The 21891-nt window shown below is 44.6% G+C and overlaps 1 protein-coding gene across 1 annotated transcript; it reads right to left on the bottom strand.

Annotated features, from left to right (window-relative positions):
* Positions 1-2884: 2884 nt before the first annotated feature.
* On the bottom strand, positions 2885-17606 carry CCT8 (chaperonin containing TCP1 subunit 8). Its single transcript, XM_058661727.1, has 15 exons — positions 17442-17606; positions 14594-14684; positions 13824-13903; positions 12925-13074; positions 12087-12267; positions 11917-11978; positions 9998-10135; positions 8821-8999; positions 6582-6648; positions 6421-6508; positions 6224-6339; positions 5815-5886; positions 5572-5736; positions 4818-4937; positions 2885-3137 (listed from the first exon to the last, which is right to left on the bottom strand). The coding sequence occupies exons 1-15, from the start codon at positions 17499-17501 to the stop codon at positions 3060-3062; spliced, it is 1647 nt and encodes a 548-aa protein (XP_058517710.1). The 5' UTR covers positions 17502-17606; the 3' UTR covers positions 2885-3059.
* Between the last annotated feature and the right edge of the window lie 4285 nt (positions 17607-21891).

Raw genomic sequence — 21891 nt, 5'->3', positions numbered from 1 at the left:
GGTTGAGATAGGCCACCTTGGATTCTGCACTGGCTGGGGTAGTTGGCCATTGTTTTGTCCTCTGTTGTGGTTCCAGGTGTCCTCTGCAGGTTTTAATCTGCCGCCATATCCTGTGTGCAGCTGGCTGTGCTGCCCAGCTCTGACACATGCATTCCACAGTCAGACCATGGAACCTGCAGTTCTTTCCATGAATGGGGTTCATTCATTGGAGGGTGGGGGGCAGCAATCCCCAAAGAAACCTCATCTGAGCTGATCCCAGACCTGATTCTTGTGTGTGCTTGCCAATACAAGGTCTGACACAGTCCATGGCCCCAGTTAACTTATGCATTTGCTGGTAGTTGCAACTGCTGGTTCAGTTCTGTTTTCAGCCCTGTCTTTTACAGGAACTAATGGGTGTTGCAGTCCAGCTTGAGCCTGCCCACCACACACAAACCAGTAAGAGTTGCACCCTAGTCAGAATGACCCCCAATAACTCCTGCCAGACTGCTCCCTTGCCCTGGTTCCTGTTCTTGCCAATATGTACAACAGACTGGCCCAATATGTCCCAAATCCCATTCAGCTCTCATACATGTCAATGGGCACTGAAACCTGGTTGAACCCAACCAGCCCCACTATCCAGTCCACACTGGTGTTGGTGGGTTCCACCCTCTAGCCAAGCCTGCTCCTAGTCCTGGTTCTCATGCTTACCAGTGGGAGTGGCAACCCAAGAGGTGCCCACTGTTTCCTTTATGCATTCACTCCCACTCCCAGATCTTGCCATCAGGTGTTTTTGCAGTTCAGCTTAACAGAACTTGACCCCCATGCCAGCATCTGCCAGCTGATGCTGTGACAAAGCCCAACTCAACGCACACCCACTCTGGTATATGCATGCACCAAAAGGTACAGTTAGCCCAGCCTGGCTTTGCCCTGATCCAGCTCACATGCAAGCCAACAGGTGATGTCACCCTGCCTGGCCTGATCAGTCCCTGGTCCCAGCTCTCATGCTCACCAGTGGGAGTAGTGGCCCAGAAGGGTGGACCCCCGCTGGGTCTCAAGTGTTGGTTGGGTGCTGCAGCCCAGTTTGGTATGGCTTACCTCACCTTGGCATTTGCCAGTGGGTGCTGTAGTCTAGCCCAGTCTCAATTCCAGCTCATACTGGTGGGGGCTATGGCCTAAACCAGCCCAGCCCACCCCCAATCCCAACTCTAGCTGGCAGGTGCTGCAACACAGCTCTGATGTTTGTTCCCATCCCTGGCTCACGTAAACCAGTAGGTATCATAACCGATTCCAGCATGACCTCTACTCCAGCCTTGTTTTTGCACTAGCCAATGGGCTAAGGTTTGCTCAGCCCTGTCTAATCCACCCCTTCCAAAACTAACCTACACACTTGCCAGCAGATGGAGCTACCTTGCTCAGCCTGCCCAACACCCAGGCCTGGACATTGTGCTCACCAGTGGGTGCTGTGGCCCACCAAGGGAGTTTCCCAAGTTCCCCCTTCTGGCCCACTCCCAGATTTCACGAATGCCGGTGGGTGCTAGGCTCTTACCTGGCATAACCTGCCCCGTCCATTCTGACCTTTGCATGAGCTGGTTGATAGGGCCTGACCTGCCCCACAGTTTTAGGGTGCACATGCGGGTGCTGCAGCCTGGACCTGCCCAGCCTATTTCTAGCACCAGTATCTGGGTGGTTATGGGTTCCACGGCCATGCCTAGCTCAGCCCATCACCACCCCAACTCTTAAGCTAATCAGTGGGAATTGCAGTTCCACAGGGTTAGGCCCACACATCCCCCCCAGAGTTTACCCGGACCTGGTTGTCTTGCATGGTGGTTAGCATCATGGCCCAGGCTAATGTGATCCATCCCGTTATAACACTGTCACATGCTGGGCCAGATAGGAACCCAGCTCTAGCTTTTGTGTGGGCTGGTGTGTGGTGGTCAGCAATGATCCAGCTTAGGTCTCCAATCTGGGCTGACCCATAAAGGTCTTCTGATCTGTCCCCTCCAAAACACCAGGTCTCAGTCCCCTCGCTTACCTGCCAAATACAGTGGCTCTCTCACTGGGAGTCCCTCAGGAGTCATTCCCCACCTGCAAGACACTTGCATGGAAGTCCTCCCTCCCCCACATCCCCTTGCTCCTTCCCCTAATCAATCCACAATCCTTGTGCACAGGAGGGCATGGTTCTTCAGCCCAGTCTTCAGAAGTCCAGCGGGTGGTGTGCTGATCCAAAGCTCACCCCACCACCAGAGTCCTAAGCTCCTGGCACATGGGTTGGCCTGGTGCCTTAACCTAGATCAGGTCCATTGATGTTTTCCAGGCCTGGTACTAGTGGACAGGCCTAGTGGCACACCAGGGCTGCGTGCTGACCTTGGGTTCTCCCTGCCCAGGACCAAGCTCATGAGGAAATCCCCATATTCACTCCACCTGCCTAGAGGTAAGGTCCCATGTCCCCACATGCTCACTGGTGCTATGCCCTTAGCGACTCTCTAACCCAAGCCTGAATTCATAGGACCCCAAGGCCTCTCCATCATCCCCAACAGGCAGATCGCCAGCACAGGAACTCATTTGTACATTTCTATTTTTTTAAGACTCTACCCTATCTCTTACACTGTGTTACTAGAATGTTTTGCATTCAGCATTTCATTACTCCTTACTGGTTCGTGTCATAAAGCCTTTGAATTTCCAAAGCTATGAAAATGTGGTTCAAGGAGCCAGAGATTTATTTTTAAGCTTTATGGTCTCTGTCGAAACTATTCCATGGTATCACGTAGAAAGCAGCCATTATGTCGTAACTGTGCAAGATGTACACAGCAACAAGCAGAAGACTACATACACGTGGGGAATGCTCACCTCACCTGACTTGCTGGGAACCCCACAAATAATGCAATTGCCAAGGTGGGAACAGAAGTCACTTGGATCCATTAACTGGTCACAGGCAGCAAGGCTTTGCTAGTAACACTTTTATTACATCATCCAGATGACAGAAACACAAAACACTTAATTTAAGGAACTAAGAAAACATCAGGCAATTCCTAGAGCATTACTACAAATACAACCTTGACCTACAGTAAAAATGAGGCCATTCAATCATTTTGGTCATCATCCCAGTCTTTCTTCCCACCAGGAGGCTTGGGTCCACCGGCTGGTTTTGCCATGATGATCTGCATTAACAAAAGAAACCCCCCCCCCCAAAGTTATGTCTATATAAACAACCTGATTTAAAATTAGGCAATCAATTGTATACTGCAAATGAAAACATTATAGCACAAATATCAAATAACTTCCTTATTAGAAATTAAACTGTTAAGTTACAGCATTGTGAGTAAACTTCTGGCCTTTATAACAGCAGCAACACCTACACACGTTAGTGAAAGACCTTCTAAGACATGCCCTTTAACAGCGCAGTAGGCTGAAGGTGAGAGCAGCTGCATGCATCATGGTATCAGTTTGGCACTTGATTGCCAATTATATGTGAGGTTCATCTCGCCAAGCATCTGCATGCCAATTTCCTTGTGGTCTAGGAACTTTAAGTCCACCTGCCAGTTTTGCCATTATAATCTAAAGTAATCAATACATTAATGTATATATCAATCTCAACACTGACATTTTCTAATACCTATAAATAAGGACCATTTAAGTAACAGGAAATATTTGTTCATGAACAAAACCCAAGCAACTTGGCTCCCACAGTAACTTTATCTGTTACAAGCCTCTCCTGGTTTATCCAAAATGTGCTAATCTTGCATTTCCCAAGTACAATGTAACAATTTCAACATTTTCAAAGGATCTGTGTTAAAAATGCTATTGGTTTTGGGCTCATATTAATCTGTGAGAAGCAAAAGTAAATAATTAGCTTTCTTTATTGTAAAACAGTTGAGCCATTCCACTAATAATACATGGTGCCTACGTTGAGTGGCTCCCTCAAACTCCAGTAGGCCTCGTAATAAACTGGAGGGCCTATTGCACAGTTACTCAACAGGCTCCACCTGCAGCATAAGCAGCCTGTACAGGCATGGGTTCCAATTCCAGCTGCTTCACTTCCCATTCAGCTCTCTGCTTATGGCCTGAAAAAAAACAGCAGAGGCTGGCTCAAGTCCCCAGGGCTCCTGCACCCACATGGGGAAGGCTGGAGGGCTCAGCTGCAGCCATTTGGTGAGTAAGCCAGTGGATAGAAGCGCTCTGTCTGTCCCTCTCTATAACTCAAACAAAAAATAAATTGTAAACACACACACATAAAACTCATGCTGAGCTTTCTCCAGTTTCTGACTCAAGGGATCTGGAGAGGTCTGAGATTTTACAGGTGATATTGAAGTCATCAACTGGTGACCAAATAAATTGGTGAAATAGACAATAAAGATCAACTCAGACTCTACTATACCACCCAATGCTTAAAACTTGCTTTACAAATCCCTTTCCAGAATATATACTGCACAAAATCAGATATAATCACCTTCAAAGAGATACCAAGACAAACTGATTAACATAGTTCTTAAGACATACACTATGCCCGCAATGATAAACTCTCTTAAGTACTTACAAATGATTAGAAAACACCTTTCTGAAAAATAATGAGTTCTGGCTTATCTCTGTACCCTTAAGTCTTTTGTAATTCCTCAAAATGCACATGTGTCCATACTCTCTTTTTAAACTTTCTAAATTACTTGCACAAAGGGTTACTGTCCTTTTCACTCAGTTGTAACATGTTCACTACACTTCAAGAGGAAAGAAGTCATATTTCTCACAGTACTTTAACATGTGTAAGATCTGATAATAAACACTCCCTTGCAAATATTCTCAAATCTTATGAAAATTAGTTTATCTAAGATTCAAGTTCTGCTCACCTGATCGACTCTAAGCACAGTGACTGCAGCATTTGTGGCCAGTTTGATAGCCCAGTACTTTCCTAGGTAAGTATCTAGAACACCAGCTTCCAACATGTCCTTTACAGCAGGAACTTCAGCCTGTCAACATAGAACAATTTCCATACTTCTTCACAAATTAAGTGGAACTGTTTACATGAAACAACTAGTTACATCAAACCACCTCATAGCTCTGCAAATCATACCAAAAAACAAACCACCACCAAACCAAATCAAGTATCACCAGGGTGGGCTTCTAGCCTATAGCTTGAGACCTCCTGCCTCCTTATGTAGGAGCATTTGGATTTGAGTGTTTTCCTAATTAAGTGAATGTGAGTAAAAAAATAAACACGTAAGTGTATAATACATTGTACATTACACACTGGATAGTCTGGTTTGAGTCCCAGCTACTCCGCTTCTGACCCAGCTCACCTCAGAGGCAGTAAAAGTACTTGGGGCCCTACCAGTAATGTGGATTAAATCCTGGACTCCTAACTTCTGCCAGGCCAATCTGGTTATTGTGGGCGTTGGGAGAAATAACCAGTGGATAAAATATCTCTTTTTCAGATAGAAAAGTATCAATAAAATAGAAGAAAAACTAAAATCTCCACTACACAGAACAAAATTTGCTCACGTTATCATAACACCATTTCTTACTGACTTTCCCTTTTTCCATTTTTAAGTTATACAAAAAATAAAGCAATTTAAGTTCATGTCCCCCCTTTTCCCCAAATACCTCAATGTCCAATCCAACATTCTTATTTCCTTCTTGATGTACTGCATAAAGTTTAGAGATTACTTCATTGGCCTTAACACCAGAGTTTTCTGCCAGTGCCCGGGGAATAGCTTCGAATGCCTCAGCAAACTTCTTAATAGCATACTGTTCCAGGCCAGGACATGTCTAAAACAAAATGTGTTTATTATTTCATTGTATTTAGGCAACAGAAAGTTAGTAAAAAATATATAGAGAATGCCTTACCTCTCCATATGATGTGATCTGTTTGGCCAATTCAATTTCTGTTGCTCCACCTCCAGGTACAAGACGTTTATCCTATTAAGTAGTTCAAACCAACCAACCAAAAATATCATTAAAAAAGAACAGTCTGTTGGTTTCTATTCTTTTCATATACCAGCACTCTTGACCAGATGCCATTACTTAAAAATCTATTCACAAACTTGGTAAAAACGACTGGTCAGAACCAATTTTCCTACTGTACAGTGAAAAGGGGGGACGGAAGAATGGGAGCACACCAAACGGCTGCCGGTCACTGACAGAAACAACCATCTACTCAGCCTGCAAACACTGTGCTTCTCAAACATTCAGGATTCTGCCAACCATGTTTTTAAGAACTTACAAATTATTCAAGAAGATCACTGTTAATACTGACCCTTGTAAGAACTTTGAAAGTATTAACACCATCATCTACTGCCCTTTCTATATCGTCCATCAAGTTGTCCGTGGAGCCTCGAAGTACTATAGTGGAAATGGCAACATCTTCCTTTTCTGTTAATAAATACATTTGGTGATTGAGTAAAAGAAAATGAACACATTCTTATATAAACCTATTTTGATCTGACCACATACCATGCTTAAAAACCACCACTTGTGTGTCTCCAACTTCTGAGAGGTAAACACTATCACAATGTCCCATTTCTTCAAGGACAGGAGGAGTCTGTAAGAAACCGACTGTTAGGCTAAAACTGCAATTCATCTGAAGTATCTTTGTGTTTTTCAAATATACATACCAATCTGGGAAGAGCCGTAGCACCAACTGTTTTACAAAGTCGTCTGAGATCCCATTTAGAGTTCAGCCTTAATAAAAAAAAAAAAAAGAAAGAAAAAAAAAGATCTTCATGAGGGTGTAATTCCATGAGACACATAGCACTTAAACTGCAGAGAGGAAATGGGATACCAACCACCAACTCCCAAGTCAGTCTGTAAGTTCTGGATTCAAGCTCAGAAGATTTTTTTCAAGCTGAATGCTGCAGTCCAGAAGCAGATTCCCGACCCTGCTAAGTGAACCCAATTTGCCAGCAATGCCACATTACAACCCTGCGTTACACAGCATTATTCTAGAACTGGGAAACTTGAAACCAGTTTAGGATGTGTGGGGTTTACAGTATGCAACACCATAGGACTCATATATATGTATGTATTTACATACAGAAAATTTTTGCTTTACTTTGTACAGTCCTGTGCTCTGTTAAAACAGTGAAGTGAATTGCTCTGTACATTTGATCAGCTGCTAAAAATGGTGGCAAGCAGAAATGGATGGGAAAGATGTCTTGTGTGCCCATAATAAATTTTATAGGAGGGTAGAACTATTGTGGTGGCAAAAACTTTCTGGAATTCATACTGATTTTTCCATTAAAATATTTTAAGATTTATTTATTTTAACTGTAAAGGCAGATTTACAGAGAGAATGAAAGACAGAAAGAAAAATCCTCCATCTGCTGGTTCATTCTCCGAGTAGCTGCAATGGCCAGAACTGAACCAATCCAAAACTAGGAGCCAGGATCTTCCTCCAGGTCTCCCACATGTGGATACAGGGTCCCAGGGCTTTGGGCTGTCCTTGACTGCTTTCCCAGGCCACAAGCAGGAAGCTGGTTGGGAAGCAGCCAGGACATGAACCGGCACCCATATGGGATCCCGGCAGATAACAGGCGAAGATTGGCCACTAGGCCATCACATCAAGCCCCATCACCAAAACATTTTTCTACTTATTCCTTGCACAGAGTCTTTGAATATATGCATTTAAAAAATTTCTGTACCAAGGGCCCGGCGGCGTGGCCTAGCGGCTAAAGTCCTCGCCTTGAACGCTCCGGGATCCCATATGGGCGCCGGTTCTAATCCCGGCAGCTCCACTTCCCATCCAGCTCCCTACTTGTGGCCTGGGAAAGCAGTTGAGGACGGCCCAAAGCTTTGGGACCCTGTACCCGCGTGGGAGACCTGGAAGAGGTTCCTGGTTCCCAGCATCGGATTGGCACAGCACCGGCCGTTGTGGCTCACTTGGGGAGTGAAACATCGGATGGAAGATCTTCCTCTCTGTCTCTCCTCCTCTGTGTATATCTGGCTGTAATAAAATGAATAAATCTTTAAAAAAAAATTTCTGTACCAAAACAACTTATAACTCAATTTTATGTTCTGCAAATTTCTGAAATGCCCTCATAACCTTGCTCATGAATGCTAGGGTATTTTCTGAGCACGTATGTAGCACAATGTTTAGGCAGCTGTTTGAAGCCCACATCCTGTACTGGAGTTCACAGGTTTGAGTCTGGGCTCTACTTCCAGTTCCAGCCAATTCCCAATGTACACACTGGGAGACAGAGGTGAAGGTTCAAGTAATCGGGCCTCTGCTCCCATGTGGAGACTCAGAGTGAACTCTAGGCTCCTGGCTTCAGCCTAGCACAGCCCAGGCTTCAGTGACTAAATCAGCAAATGGAAGATATCTCTGCTTCTGTTTCTGCAAAAAATTAAAACAGGGCATCCCAGGTGAGGGAAGATGCATCAGACTTGTATCTGGTCTCCAAACAAGCTGAAATACTGGCTAGAAATATCCTTTCCTTCTCTTTTCAAATAACATCTGCTGATTAGACCTTTAGCCTAAATGCAAGTTTTCTCATAAATATTTTCTATTCTTTAGACTGGGGGGAGGCAAGAACCTTTTCCTGCCAAGGGCCATTAGGATACAAGTATCACTCAAGGGCCACACAAAATTATCGACTTAAAAATCTGTCAGCTATACAGTTATTGAATTTTAAATTCTGTCTGGGGCTCCCTCGGCAGTGTCAGACCAAATGACTTTGCAGGCTTCAGACGGTCCAAGTGCTGGATGTATCCCATGAATGCCCTGTTTTAACTCCCCATGCTATTTGATCTGATACCTTACAAATTTCCTTTAACCGCCTTCACAGTTACGATTTGTTTCAGATTTCATTATCCACCCCCACCAAAAAAACAACTTGCAGAATGCAATTTTCTTACCTTACCAACATAATATTGTATTTATTTGCATAATGAAGAGCCATGTCTGCCACTTTGCCACCAGTCACTATTACATTTGCACCAGTAGCAGCAATAGCTTTGACTTGTGTATCCATGAGATTTTCTTCTCCCTTACTAAAATTCATCAATTCCTCAGCAGTCTTTATCAATACAGTTCCCTGATAAAACAAAAGCCATTTTCACTAGTTTAGTTCTCAAAGATATAGAATGACACTTTACATAGAATAAAGAAAATACAAAATATAAGCTTCCAGACTAAGAGTCCATATGAAATTAACAGGGGCCAGTGTTGTGGCACAGCAAGTTAAACTGCCATCTGTACTGCCAGCATCCCGTCAGGGTGCCAATTACTGTCTTGGCTGTTCTATTTCAAACCCAGTCCCCTTCTAATGGCCTGAAAAAAAGCCGCTGTATACAGCCCAAGTCCTTGGCTCCCGGCTACATAAGTGAGAGACCCAGGTGAAGCTTTGGACTTAGCTCTGGCCTAGCACCAGCTGTTGTGGCCATCTGGGGAGTGAACCAGTAACTGGAAGATATCTCTAAATCTGGTTTTCAAAATCCTTGTTTTTTAAAAAAGTACTACACACTCAGTTTGCTCCAAGAACCTACCCCACCGCACAGAGGTCTTGTGGAAGTTAGACATGTGGGCGGATGTGCTGGGACCTGTCTTCTGCTAGAGGTCAAGTAGAGAACTGCCAAGTCACAGTCCTCACGCTTCTCCTGTGTTAGCCAAATGTGCTCCCACATCAAACCTGCAGAACTTTTCAGATTTCAAAAATTCTATTGATAACAGTTCCTGGTGACGACACAAACTTTGTAACACGTATTTTAAAAACAATTTTTAGATTGGTGTATTTTGTTCCAGGACACTGTAGTGTGTCAACATTTTAGTCTTCAGGCAAAGCGAAGTACTCTTTCAGTTGCTGAAATGTCCATGATTATAGGTTAGAATATAAACAAAACTGCCACTACCTAAAGTCTCAAAATTACTTAATAGTTGAATTATTCAAATATACACAAATTTGACTTAGAAATGCATTTGATGGCACACTTCAAAATACTTATGAAATACTAACTTAACAGCAATTTCAATGTCAAAACAAGATACTAAGTTAAAACAGCAACCCAACCTAACAGAGGTTTGCAATCCACATACCTTGGTTTCTGTTATCATGCCATCAAAAGGACAAGAGTATACTGCTATTTTTGCATCTTTGACAGATGTTACATCACCTTCTGTTTCTTTCTTAAAAACCATGCCATGTAAAACTGAGGAGGAATAGATCCCAGATCCCTGAGGAGTGAACACCAAAACCACTGTTAGCTGCTGACTCTACATGTACCAAAAGTAGTATTTTCTAAAACAAAGTACCAGGCTAATGCAATGGCTCCTGGATAACATGGGATTAGGTGATGGGCGAAGAGCAAACACACCAGGTCAAGGGAGCCATCACTGTGGGAATGAGCCACTGCTACCGAGGAGGTTCTTCAATATAACACAACTAACCACTTCCTCATTCAACATTCAAGTACTCATTATCACCTCAGTCATAATTATCGTAACCCGAAACAGAACAGCAGCCAGGTGCAGGTAAACAAAGGTGGCTTTCACAAACTTACAATTTAGTGGAGAAAACGGACAGTACATGGAAGGCGACAAAGCACACAGCACATGTGTACGTTCACGAGGGTACACACTGAATTAAAAGGCAAGTTTACTATGGCGCCAAATATGTGAGGCGCAGGCCTTTTGCCTCATGGTCAAGACACTGCTCAGGACACGGGAGTGCCTCAGTCTGATGCCTGGTTCCAAATGTGACTCCAGATTGTGTTGATGTGGACAGGGAAAATAGCAGGGATGGCTCAAGGAACTGGGTCCTGTCACCCACTTGGGAGACCTGAACTGAGTTTCTGATTGCTGGCTTTGACGCCCGGGCTCCTCCAGGTATCTGGGGAGTGAACAAACACATGGGAGCTCTACTCAAATAATTAAGAATTAAGCAAAAGCAAGAATCACTCTGAAGCCCATGCAGTTTCTTTGTAATACAAGTTTTTCTTGAACTTTTTGAAAATCTCTTGCAGAAAGTGCACACACGTAGCATGAAAGCTAAATTCAACTATATTCACAGTCAGTATGCCTATGTGCAAAACCAATCTACAGGAATTACTCAGGCACAGAAAATTTTTATTAAGAATACACTTCAGAGATGCCATGTTGTTTCAGGAAATCCCTGAAAGAACCAAAGAATAAAGCCTGAGATGAGGAAGGAAAAAAAAACAGAGCAACAGAAACTTGAGCAAAATGCAGACTGTGGGAAAGACAACCTGGCCATGGGGCAACTGGGAAATGTGGCAAGGGGCTGGCTTAGAAGCGTAGCAAGCTAATACTCCACCACTGCACAGGCATCCCACTCCATTCCAATTCACTTCCTGCTTCTGGCCCGAAGAGGATGGATCCAGTCTCTGGGTCCCTGCACCTGCGTGGGTGACCTAGGAGCTCCTGACTCCCAGCTTTATACACAGGCTCAGTTCTGGCCATGGCGGCCATCTGAGGAGTGAAGTAGTGGATTGAGGATTTGCTTTTCCAATAAAATAAATTCTAGAAAGAGTACTTCTGGCCAAAAGAAAGCTGCCCCTTGCACCCACAGCAACAGTGACCATTGATTTTATTCTGATTCAAACACAGATTCTGTACAATAACTATCTTTTAACCCTAATTAGAATGAAATGTTGTTCTGAAGCCCGTTTCACACTGTGGAGCAGCAAGACAACTCCTCTACCACTTAAAATCACCTTCTATGCTTGTTTTTATTTAATTTGAAAACAGGTCAGTATTTTCTTCATACACTATTCTCAACCCGCAAGATTTATGGAAAAAGAATTTTATTGAGATAATATGATGATGCACTTTTAAATGTAAGACAGTAAGACTTCAATCTAGCCATATGAAAATATGAAGTGATGCCATAAGAGGAAGTTAATGCATAAATAAAATAGGTGAAATTTCAACCTTAAACTAATAAAATCCTTTTTGACAAAAAACAACTGGCGTATTCAGGTAATCTCTAAACTTACCAGGATTTTACAAACTCTGATGTTATCAACATTGAAATGGCCAGAATCAGGAAAAATAGACACTGTTAAGAAAATGAAAGACATCAGTACACAGCTTGTCAACAGAGCTGTCTCAGCTACAGTAAAGACATTTCTATTCCGCATCTCTTCATTTACTGGTATTTACTTACCACACGCCTGAGCAATGAGCTTGGCCAGAAACCCTTCATTGCCGTACTGTTTACTCATGATGGAGGTACGAAGTAAAGATGACACTTCATCGACATTGCGAAGGTTTTTAGCAGAACAACACACTAAATCAGGAAGGATCTCATGAGCTTTTTTGCAAGCTATCTCGTAACCTTCTATGACCTAGAATGTAAAGCACACAGAATTTTTTGAAAAAAAAAAATCAAAAATTCGAGACTTACATCTATGTGTGAAAGAGCCTACTGTCTATGAGTATAGGTTCTAATGACAGCCCAAATGAATTCTAACTTCACCCCTCACCAGCTGCAAGACCTTGGGTAAGAGACTGCTAATGTGGGCCTGGCATGATGGCTTAACTGGCTAATCCTCCCCTTGCAAGCACTGGGAACACATATGGATGGTGGTTCATGTCTCGGCTGTTCCACTTCGCATCCAGCCTCCTGTTTATAGCCTGGGAAAGCAGAAGAGGATGGTCCAAGACCATGGAACCCTGCACCTGCACAGGGGACCTGAAGGAGGCTCCTGGCTTTGGATTGGATCAGCTCTGACCACTGTGGCCATTTGGAGAGTGAACCAGCAGATGGAAGATCCTTCTGTTTCTCCTTCTCTCTGGAAATCTGCCTTTCCAATAAAAACAAGTAAATCTTTAAAAAAAAAAAAGTCTGCCATTGTCTCACTTTGCTCACAAAAAACAAAACACCCATGGAGTAACCACCTCATTAAGAACAGTCCTATTGGGTACCATATCTGAAGTGTATTTCAAACAGCAGGAGACATATACACGAACAAACAGCAGCAGATGGTAGAATGCACACTCGCCTCTGAAACCGACAGCCCGTTCCTCAGAAGCTCTTCAGCTAGCTCCAGAAGAGCTCCAGCAAATATAAGAACGAAGTTTGTGCCATCTCCCACCTCTTGCTCTTGCATGTGAGAGGCCATCACAACCATTTTTGCAGCAGGATGCTGTACCTGGCATTAAAGACAACATAACATGTATTTATCCACGGCCCAGGTTTTGCGCACACTGTTACATGGTAATACTCTGTGGTCACAAGACCGGTAAGACCAGCTGAGGATCTCTCAGCCTAGCAACACAAACACATCACTGAATGAGAAGAGCTTCAAATGCATTCCTCTTCTGAGTCCAGTCATCTGTTACCCTCAGGGCCACAAAAGAACGAGCTGACCACTGCTTACTAAATTTAAGATAAAAGAATCTCAATCAAAACCCACATATTTTTAACTAACCTGATAATGTGTCTCAAAATCCATTTTACAATTTAAGTTCTTGTTTAAGTGCTATCACTTGTGATTTTGAAAATGGGGTAGAAAATGAACATGGATTTCGTATTTAGGAGTCAGTTTTGGATGCCTTTATAGAAATAAGCAAACTGTAGCAGAAAAGCCTTCCCAGTCCATCTGTAATTACTGTTTTGATATCTGTGGGGATTACAGTTAAGTCCTAAGAACACCATACTGTATAATATCAACACCCACAATGAGAAGCCCCTCTATAAATATTTTGTGGAATTAAACTTGTTCAATTCTAATCAATATATTCTTAAAAACATGTTAAGTTAGGAAAACAAAGTTGGAAAAGCAGTGCCTTATTATCCAACCTGAAGTATGCTGGAGGTTTTTTCTATATATATGTCAAAATACATTTAACTTCGATGTCACCAGAACGAATCTGGACTGTTTTTAAAGAAATGACTTACTTCTAGTTCTTTTAAAATAGTTGCCGCATCATTTGTCACAAACAACTTCTCTAGATGGTTGATAACCATTTTGTTCATTCCTTAAGAAGAGCAGTTTAAAAAGGGGAAAAATACGTTGTTATTCAGAAGCTTTCCAAAATATCCAGAAAACCTAGTTAAGGAAAATATCAGCATTTACTTCTTAAATAACTGTAAAAATCCCACATTCAGTACCTACTCTGTAAGCCCATGTCAAAGCCCCATGGCTTTCCACAACTCACACCTCTAGTCTTTCCTTCTTTCAACACCTGTCTCTACTAAGGAGGACGGGAGACTTTATCACATGTTGGTGACCTTTATTTTTCTTGTAACATGGTTAGCACGCTGCAGGTGCGAAAAGAAATTATGTTGAGGTATGCAAAGACTGAAAAATATTCATGAAAAAATATCTTTAGCTTTATACCTATTTTATAAACCTCTATCAATTAAATTCAACTAGTGATAAAATATGAACAGCAATTTTTCTCAATGAAATTATATGATTTTTTATAAAAAATACCAGGTTTTGTCTCAATGGCGTAAACGCTAAATTTTACCACTTCCATAACATTAACAAATAACATTCTAACATCTGTTTTTTGAGATCTGAATTGCAGATCTATACTTGTCTCACTGACTTACAAAATCTTTCAATGCTCAACTAGAAAAGTAATACCTTCCAAACTATGCACAAGAAAACAGTACACAAAGCACTATTACTATGTCTTCTAAAACATGAATTCATAAATTACCATTTGGTCCATACGTAGTACGTGTAGTCTGGGCAAGTTCTTTGCAAGCTTGTATGTTTCTGTACACAGCCTCTTCCAATCCCGAAAAATGCTGTAAAAAAAAAGACCTGATAAGACACGACAGCCAAACAAGAATTTTCCAACACGAAGCTCTTGTTTACGATACTTCCAATAAAAAGGCAGTTTAGCTCTGACATTTGGGACACAGGGTTTACAATTTCACCTGTGAGTTACACTTCTGTGGCTAATTAACTTATGACCTTGGATAATTCTCAAATTTCTTCTTCTAACATGGCATGGCAGCACCTATACCTCACAGGATTACTGAGGCAAACAAGTAGCATAAACATGTTGCTTGATAATTATAAATCATTAGCTTCCTCATCAGCTGGAAAGTAATGTATGATATTTTTACAGATCACAGGGTACCTACTATCTACACCCTGAATCCTACACCTCTCAACATGGAAAAAAACTCCATTTCATTTTACTTGAAAGACAGAGGAGTCAGAGGAGAAATCTTCCAGGCAGTGGCCTGTCCACTTCTCAACTGTCTACAAGAGCCAGAGCTGCACTGGGCTGAGCAAAGCAGGAGCCAGGAATTGTACTCCGGCCCTTCACAAGGGTGGCATCAGGGACCCAAGCACTTGAGCTCACACCTGCCGCCCCGCAGGGTCCATACACACATACACAGGAAACTCAAGTGGAGCAGTAGGTACTCAAATCAGGCACCCTGACATGGACACAGGCCATAGAAGCTTTGAGTTAACTGCTGTGCACTACCTGACATCATTAAAACACAGCGATGGCCCGGCACGGTAGCTAGCAGCTCAAGGTCTCGAGTTGCATGTGCCAGGATCCCATATGGGCATCGGTTCTAATCCAGGAAGCCCTGCTTCCCATCCAGCTCCCTGCTTGTGGCCTGAGAAAGCAGTCGAGGACGGCCCAAAGCCTTAGGACCCTGCACCCGTGTGGGAGACCTGGAAAAGGCTCCTGGCTTCAGATCAGCTCAGCTCCGGCCCCTTGTGGAGTGAATCAGCAGATGGAAGATGTTCCTGTCTCGTCTCTCTGTATATCTGATTTTCCAATTAAAAAAAAAAAAAACTTAAAAAAAGAAAAGCAGCGAAGGGTAAAGGAATAAAGAATACTAAGATTGAGGGAAAAGGCAAGAAGATAAGTCATGAGGTAAATGTTACTGCTGGACTGCAAAGCTTGTTGCTAAGGCACTTCTCAAGAGGTAATTACTAAAGCAGTATGATTCGTTTCAGGTAAAATACTTTTCCAAATTTATCAGTCTTTTCTAACTAAAAGCTGGAAATGCATGTGATGAGTTTCCTGGACTGTGCTAAGCGAGTCTCTGCTCACCGGGAATTCCAATGGAAGACATCTGTCCTAAAACGTTCAGACTGGAGCACAGACTGTGGAATGCTCCTTCGACTTGCAACACAATTCCAAAGGTACACTTTGAAGTCCTAATTGCCCACAATACGGAAATCCTCAAATCCAGCACCTGCCCTTTCGGCCTTCTCGGGCTGCCGTCCAGGAACGTCTGTCTAACACCATGTCCACTAAACACATGTGGCTGTTTAAATAAAAACTCAGTTGCTCAATTGCACTAGCCACAGTTCAAACACACAGCAGACATTATAACGGATTGCTCTGTGGACAGTCCCACTCCCAAATACAGGCATGACTGGACCTTTCATTAGTTTACAGAAGCCCCATGTGCTTACCCCCGGGGAACAGACCCTAGCGCTTTACAGAGCCTCCCACCAGAACAGCATCAGCACCCTCCAAGTACCGGTGGGCGTCCCGGCTGCTCTGCGGCCCCCACCTGCAGTGCAGCTGCCTGGGAATGCCCCAAGCCACTGCCATTGTCGTCTGGGGACTGACCTTTCAAAACCATCAGCACTTGGCATGCAGAGAGGAAACCAGGCGGGCAAGGAGGAGGAAGGCTCCTCCGAAGGTTCTCCACCTCTCTGCAGCCAAGTCGCCGAGCTCACCTCTCACCATTCCCTCATCACCTTCCCTGCAAAAAGGGCAGATCAAGGCCGGTCCCGGGGCGCACTCGGGGTCTCTCCCCGACCCTTCCCCTTTCCCCCTGGAATCAGCTCAGCGTCCGTTGAACACCATTCTCAACTTGCTGTATGTTCTCTATTGCTCTCAATATGTTCTCTATGTTCTCAACTTGCTCTAGTGTTCTCTACAATTTTTAGAAAAAATATATATTTGTTGTTTTTTGAGACGCCTTTCTTACATCATTCATTATTATGATCAGGACTGCTTACTGCCTTTACATTATTATTTCAAATTCTCTCCAGGACAGCCAAGACAAAAAAGAGAGAGAGAGAGGGGGGGGGGCGGGAGGGAGGGAGTGGTGTGTTTCAAACCAGAAGCCACGAATTTAGGGGAATAAATAACGCCACGATGAGCAGAGCCATTTTTTCACCAACACTGAAACTGGCCAACGTTTCTTGAGGACACTCACGTTCCGTGGCGATCCATCCCACAAAGCAGCTCCCTTCCCCGTTCTCCCCGAGGCAGGCTCTGCGCCCCGCCCTGCGCCCCACGCGGCTAACGCGCGGCCGGCGCCGGCCCTCGGGGCCAGGACACGCGGGGACACGCGAGGCGAGCGCCGGCCGCCCCGCCGCCCACCGAGGCGCACGCACGAGCGGCTGCGCGGCCGCCTAGACCCCGGGGCGCGCCCGGAGAACAGCCTCCCCTTCTGGAAGCTTCTCCTCGCCCTGGCCGCACACGCCCGGCCCGTCTCCTGCGCCCATCTCCGTCGCTGCGGCCCCCCGGCCCGCACGCCGCCCCGCCCACCTCACCACCTTCCTCCCTGCCTTACTTTGGCTCCTTCCTTCAGCATCTGGGCAAAGCCCGGAGCTTTGGGGACGTGATGCGCCATGACCAGGATGCAGCGAACCGTTCACGCGCTCGGTCAGGAGCTCCCGGAAGCCGCGGGCTCAAGAAGGCCGCGAGAGGAGCGCAAGGGCTGCTGGGAACGCAGCGTGCGGCCGTTGCGCACGCTCCCGCGCGCTCCGCCCCTCTCACGGAGGCCCCGCCCCTGCCCTGCCCCCGGCCGCTTCAGGTCCAGCTTCGCGCCCACTCCGCCCCTTTCACGGATGGCACGCCCCCTCCCCGCCCCCGTCGCCTGGAGCCTAGCTGACGATCCCCGATCGGATCGATCGGGCCGGGCGTAGGACGCACGCCCTCGGTCGTCCGCAGGCGCAGGCGCAGGCGCATGCGCACGCACGCAGGCTCCCGGGCCGAGCTAACTCGCTCCGCTGTCGGTGCTGGTGGGCTGCGGCGTTTGGGACTGGCCACATTTCTAGAATTTGTTTTCCACCGAAGGCTCCAGAGGCACACACCGGTATCTAGAGGGGCGTCGTCGTCTTCGTTCCCAGCATAGGTTTTTTGCTTTCATCCCCTAAGCCGTCCTTTAGAGTACCCACGGGGACGTGCTGGGGATATGATGGTGATGATTCTAAAATGGTTCGTAGGGATAGCAACGGGTAGGGTGCTCACACGTACTTTACTGCCGACATTACACGTTGCAGTTACCTGTCTGTAAGAAGGGAAGTGGAACTCCCCAAGGAGTAATTTGCTGAAGGTCGCAAAGGCCGTTCCAGCGAGGACTACCACCGGATCCGGTGTGTTGTGAAATGCACCTTCTTCACCGCTTTATGTGGTCCGTGGGAATAGGAATCCTTTTGTCTTCATCTTTTAAAACCTGACCTGCGTGGCTTTCCACTGTAACACGTGGCTGACTACAAAAACAAATGTTTTTCATGCTGTGGACCCACCTTGTAAACAGTACAGGAAACTTACGGCAATATTCTCATGGAATCTTTGGCTTGGATGCATATAGTTACGTTTATCTTAACTTGGGGTAGATTTAGCGTCCTTCATGATGTATATCAAGGGTAGCATCAAATTTTTTCTAATAAGCATTTAAAATAATTACGATTTTTTTTGCCACGTCAAACCAAATGGAATGTGATCCACCCATTGGAAAAAATTGCAAGAGCTGAACAGTTACAAGACATTTACAAGACATTTCTGGTTTTTTGAGTAGAGACAGGCCCACATGATGTGTTAGGTTGCAGCAGTGTGAATGTGAAAGGAATATGAAGACAATTATTCACTAAGCGACATATGAAAGATTAGCAAAAATGTAACATAATGGGATGCTTCTCATTAAAATAAAATTACTTGAGAAGAAGAGAGAACACTCCCACCCGCAAATTCCCTAATATCTGGATTGGATGTGGTAGGTTTTAAGCACACTTTAAGTTCCTAAAGTTCTTATGCTGTTAAGCGCACCTAAAGTTCTTATGCTGTTAAGCGCACCTAAAGTTCTTATGCTGTTAAGCGCAGCTAAAGTTCTTATGCTGTTAAGCGCAGCTAATTCCCGCAGCCAAGTCCTCTATTCACGATGTTTACCACAAGCCAAAACCCCAGATGCAGCAAGGTGCTTAGTAGGTTCTTTATTCCAGCAGGGTAGGAACGGGAGCAGGGGTGGAGGGGGAGAAAACTGGAAGGGACACATGTGCCATGGTGGCAGGATGGGGGCTGCCAGAGACAGGGGAAGGGGCAAGATGGAGGGGATGGGGAAGAGTCAGGAGAAGGGAAGGGAAGAGCGAGGGGGAAGGAGAAGGGAGGGGCTGTGTGGGCCGTGTGGGCTGTGTGCTGGCCCCAGGGACTGGGCACTGAGGTTATCTGAGCCACAGGCAGGTGGCTGGAGACTAGGAGGAAGGGCCAGAGATTGGGGAATGGGACTGTCAGGTAAGGCTATCAGGTTACATCTGATTGGTGGCTAACTGGTGCAAATTTTGCAAACTGTGGAGAAGGGAGAGCATGAAATGGTGCAGTGTCCAAGATGAATGTTCGAATCACTCCTCACAGGATGGGACTAGGAACTCAATTCAGGGTTTCCCAATGGTGACAGGTCCAATGACTTGTTACTGTTGCTGACCAGTGATGGGGGCCCAGAAAGTGCAAGCAGTGAGGGTAAAATAAGCGGGAAGGCTTGCAGTTCTATCTTTGGTACTGCTGTCTAACCCCACCTCTTTAATGGTATTTTTGCTTCTGCTTTCCCAGGGAGACTCGGGGTCTCCCCCAGGCCAGGAAGCAGAAGGTGCCATGGTGAGCACATGTGGACAGACCAGCCCGGGAAGAGAATGTAAAATTATCCTGAAGGACCTCATGGACCCTAAATCTTGCCCCAACTCCACCCTGCTTGTATATGCAGTTAAGACACTGCTTTGTATCCCGTAATGGGGACATGAGAACTTCTCTTTGCAGACAGCTCCTATGTTCTTCTGGGGAGATCTTTCTGGCACTCCCACAGGTGGTAGGTTTGTCTGCACTCCTGCCTGAATTACACTCAGTTGTTTGCTTTAACAAACCCTACTCTCATTATTGTACTTTGCTTTGAATTCTTACACAGGACATGAACCTGCAATGCAAACTGAGAAACATACTCTTAGACCTTGAGGATGTGTACAAACAGGAAGCTCAAGTCAGGAGCAAGAGTTAGATATCACACCCGGGGAGGTGCTCAGGTATGGAACGTGGTGGTCTTTTTTTTTTTTTTAAAGATTTTATTTTTATTACAAAGTCAGATATACAGAGAGGATGAGAGACAGAGAGGAAGATCTTCCGTCCGATGATTCACTCCCCAAGTGAGCCGCAAAGGCCGGTACGCGCCGATACGATGCTGGGAACCAGGAACCTCTTCCAGGTCTCCCACGCGGGTGCAGTGTCCCAAAGTCTTGGGCCGTCCTCGACTGCTTTCCCAGGCCACAAGCAGGGAGCTGGATGGGAAGTGGAGCTGCCGGGATTAGATCTAGCGCCCATATGGGATCCCGGGGCTTTCAAGGCGAGGACTTTATCCGCTAGGCCACACCGCTGGGCCCTGGAATGTGTGGTCTTTACCGGCATCTTAACATGTGGCCTAAACTCTTGTTCTCCTCATCTAAAACATTATTTTTAGCATGTTAACATCTGATGATTTAAAAAAAACTGTTTCAAAATTTGTGACTTTTACTTTCTGTTACAATTGTTGATAGTTATAACCCACAAAAAGTTTTTGAAGTTCTTAATAATTATTGAATCTAAAGTTGTTTTAAGACTGGAAAGTTGGAGAATCAGTGAAGATCTTTTCAGACCTGAGGATTTGCCAAGGTATTAATTACAATTCATTCCTCTGGCTGACACAAAGCAAGACTGAAAGGGGTTGATAAAATCTGATTGTTTAGAGATACTTGAAGAATCTAGTTGATAGGGTTTGTAAGAAAACCATGACAATACAAAACTGGAAGTCAAACCTCTTGTACCAAATTTTTATTGATATATTGCTTGTCGAGTATAAGAAACAACATTGGACTTAGTGGACAAGAAATGGCAAGAATTTATTTAAAGCAATTCATTTGGGGCCCAGTGCAATGGCTCAATGATTAAAATTCTCACCTTGCATGCACTAGGATCCTGTATGGATGCCAGTTCTTGTCCTGGCATCTACTTCCCATCTAGCTTCCTGGCTGTGGCCTGGGAAAGCAATCGAGGACAGCCCAAAGCCTAGGGACCCTGCACCTGTGTGAGATAAAAGTAAGAAGCTCTTGGCTCCTGGGTTCGGATCAGCCCAGTTCCACTGTGGCCACTTGGGGAATGAACCAGTACACAGAAGATCTTTCTATCTCTGCTTCTCTCTGTAAATCTGATTTTCCAATTAAAAAAAATTCAAAAATTTTTTATTTGAAAAAGTTACAGAAAAAGGGAGAGACAGAGATACTAATCTTCATCTATTGATTCAATCTCCAAATGGCCACAATGGCTTGAGCTGTGCTAAGCCAAAACCAGAAGCTAGGAGCTTCTTCCAAATTTCCCACGTGGATGGCAGGAGCCCAAGTGCTTGGGCCATCTTCCCCTGCTTCTCTAGATGCATTAGCAGGGAACTACAGTGGAGGTGGAATAGCCAGGTCTCAAACTGGCTGCCATATGTGAATGCTGACATCGCTGGCAACTGCTAAACCAGCTATGCCACAACATGAGCTCAAAGAAAGAATGAAACTTAGATCTTCTGCTTGGTAATTTATTTAAAAATTTAATTGATTGAATTGTTAATGTTATTGAAGATTCATTTGTATAATTTGTGTTATACTATATTAATAATTACAGAGTCAAAATACCAGACAATATTTTCACTGAGTTCCAACAATCGATCTAACATCCTTCAGTCAGAAAAGAAACGCACAAATTCTAACTGTTGCTTCAAGACCTGTGTTCTCATCCCT

This window comes from Ochotona princeps, chromosome 3, assembly GCF_030435755.1.
Source record: "Ochotona princeps isolate mOchPri1 chromosome 3, mOchPri1.hap1, whole genome shotgun sequence".
Lineage (NCBI taxonomy): Eukaryota > Metazoa > Chordata > Mammalia > Lagomorpha > Ochotonidae > Ochotona > Ochotona princeps.
The sequence above is the reverse complement of the archived record's forward strand: the minus strand, read 5'-3'. Positions and strand labels throughout refer to the sequence as shown.

Excerpts from the sequence above, each read along its gene's own strand:
- CCT8 (XM_058661727.1), bottom strand. The coding sequence starts at position 17,501 with ATGGCGCATCACGTCCCCAAAGCTCCGGGCTTTGCCCAGATGCTGAAG. Across the intron at positions 14,685-17,441 it reads TGCTGAAGGAAGGAGCCAAA|CATTTTTCGGGATTGGAAGA; the intron begins GTAAGGCAGGGA and ends TTTTTTTTACAG. Across the intron at positions 10,136-11,916 it reads TCAGAGTTTGTAAAATCCTG|GGATCTGGGATCTATTCCTC; the intron begins GTAAGTTTAGAG and ends TTCACTCCTCAG.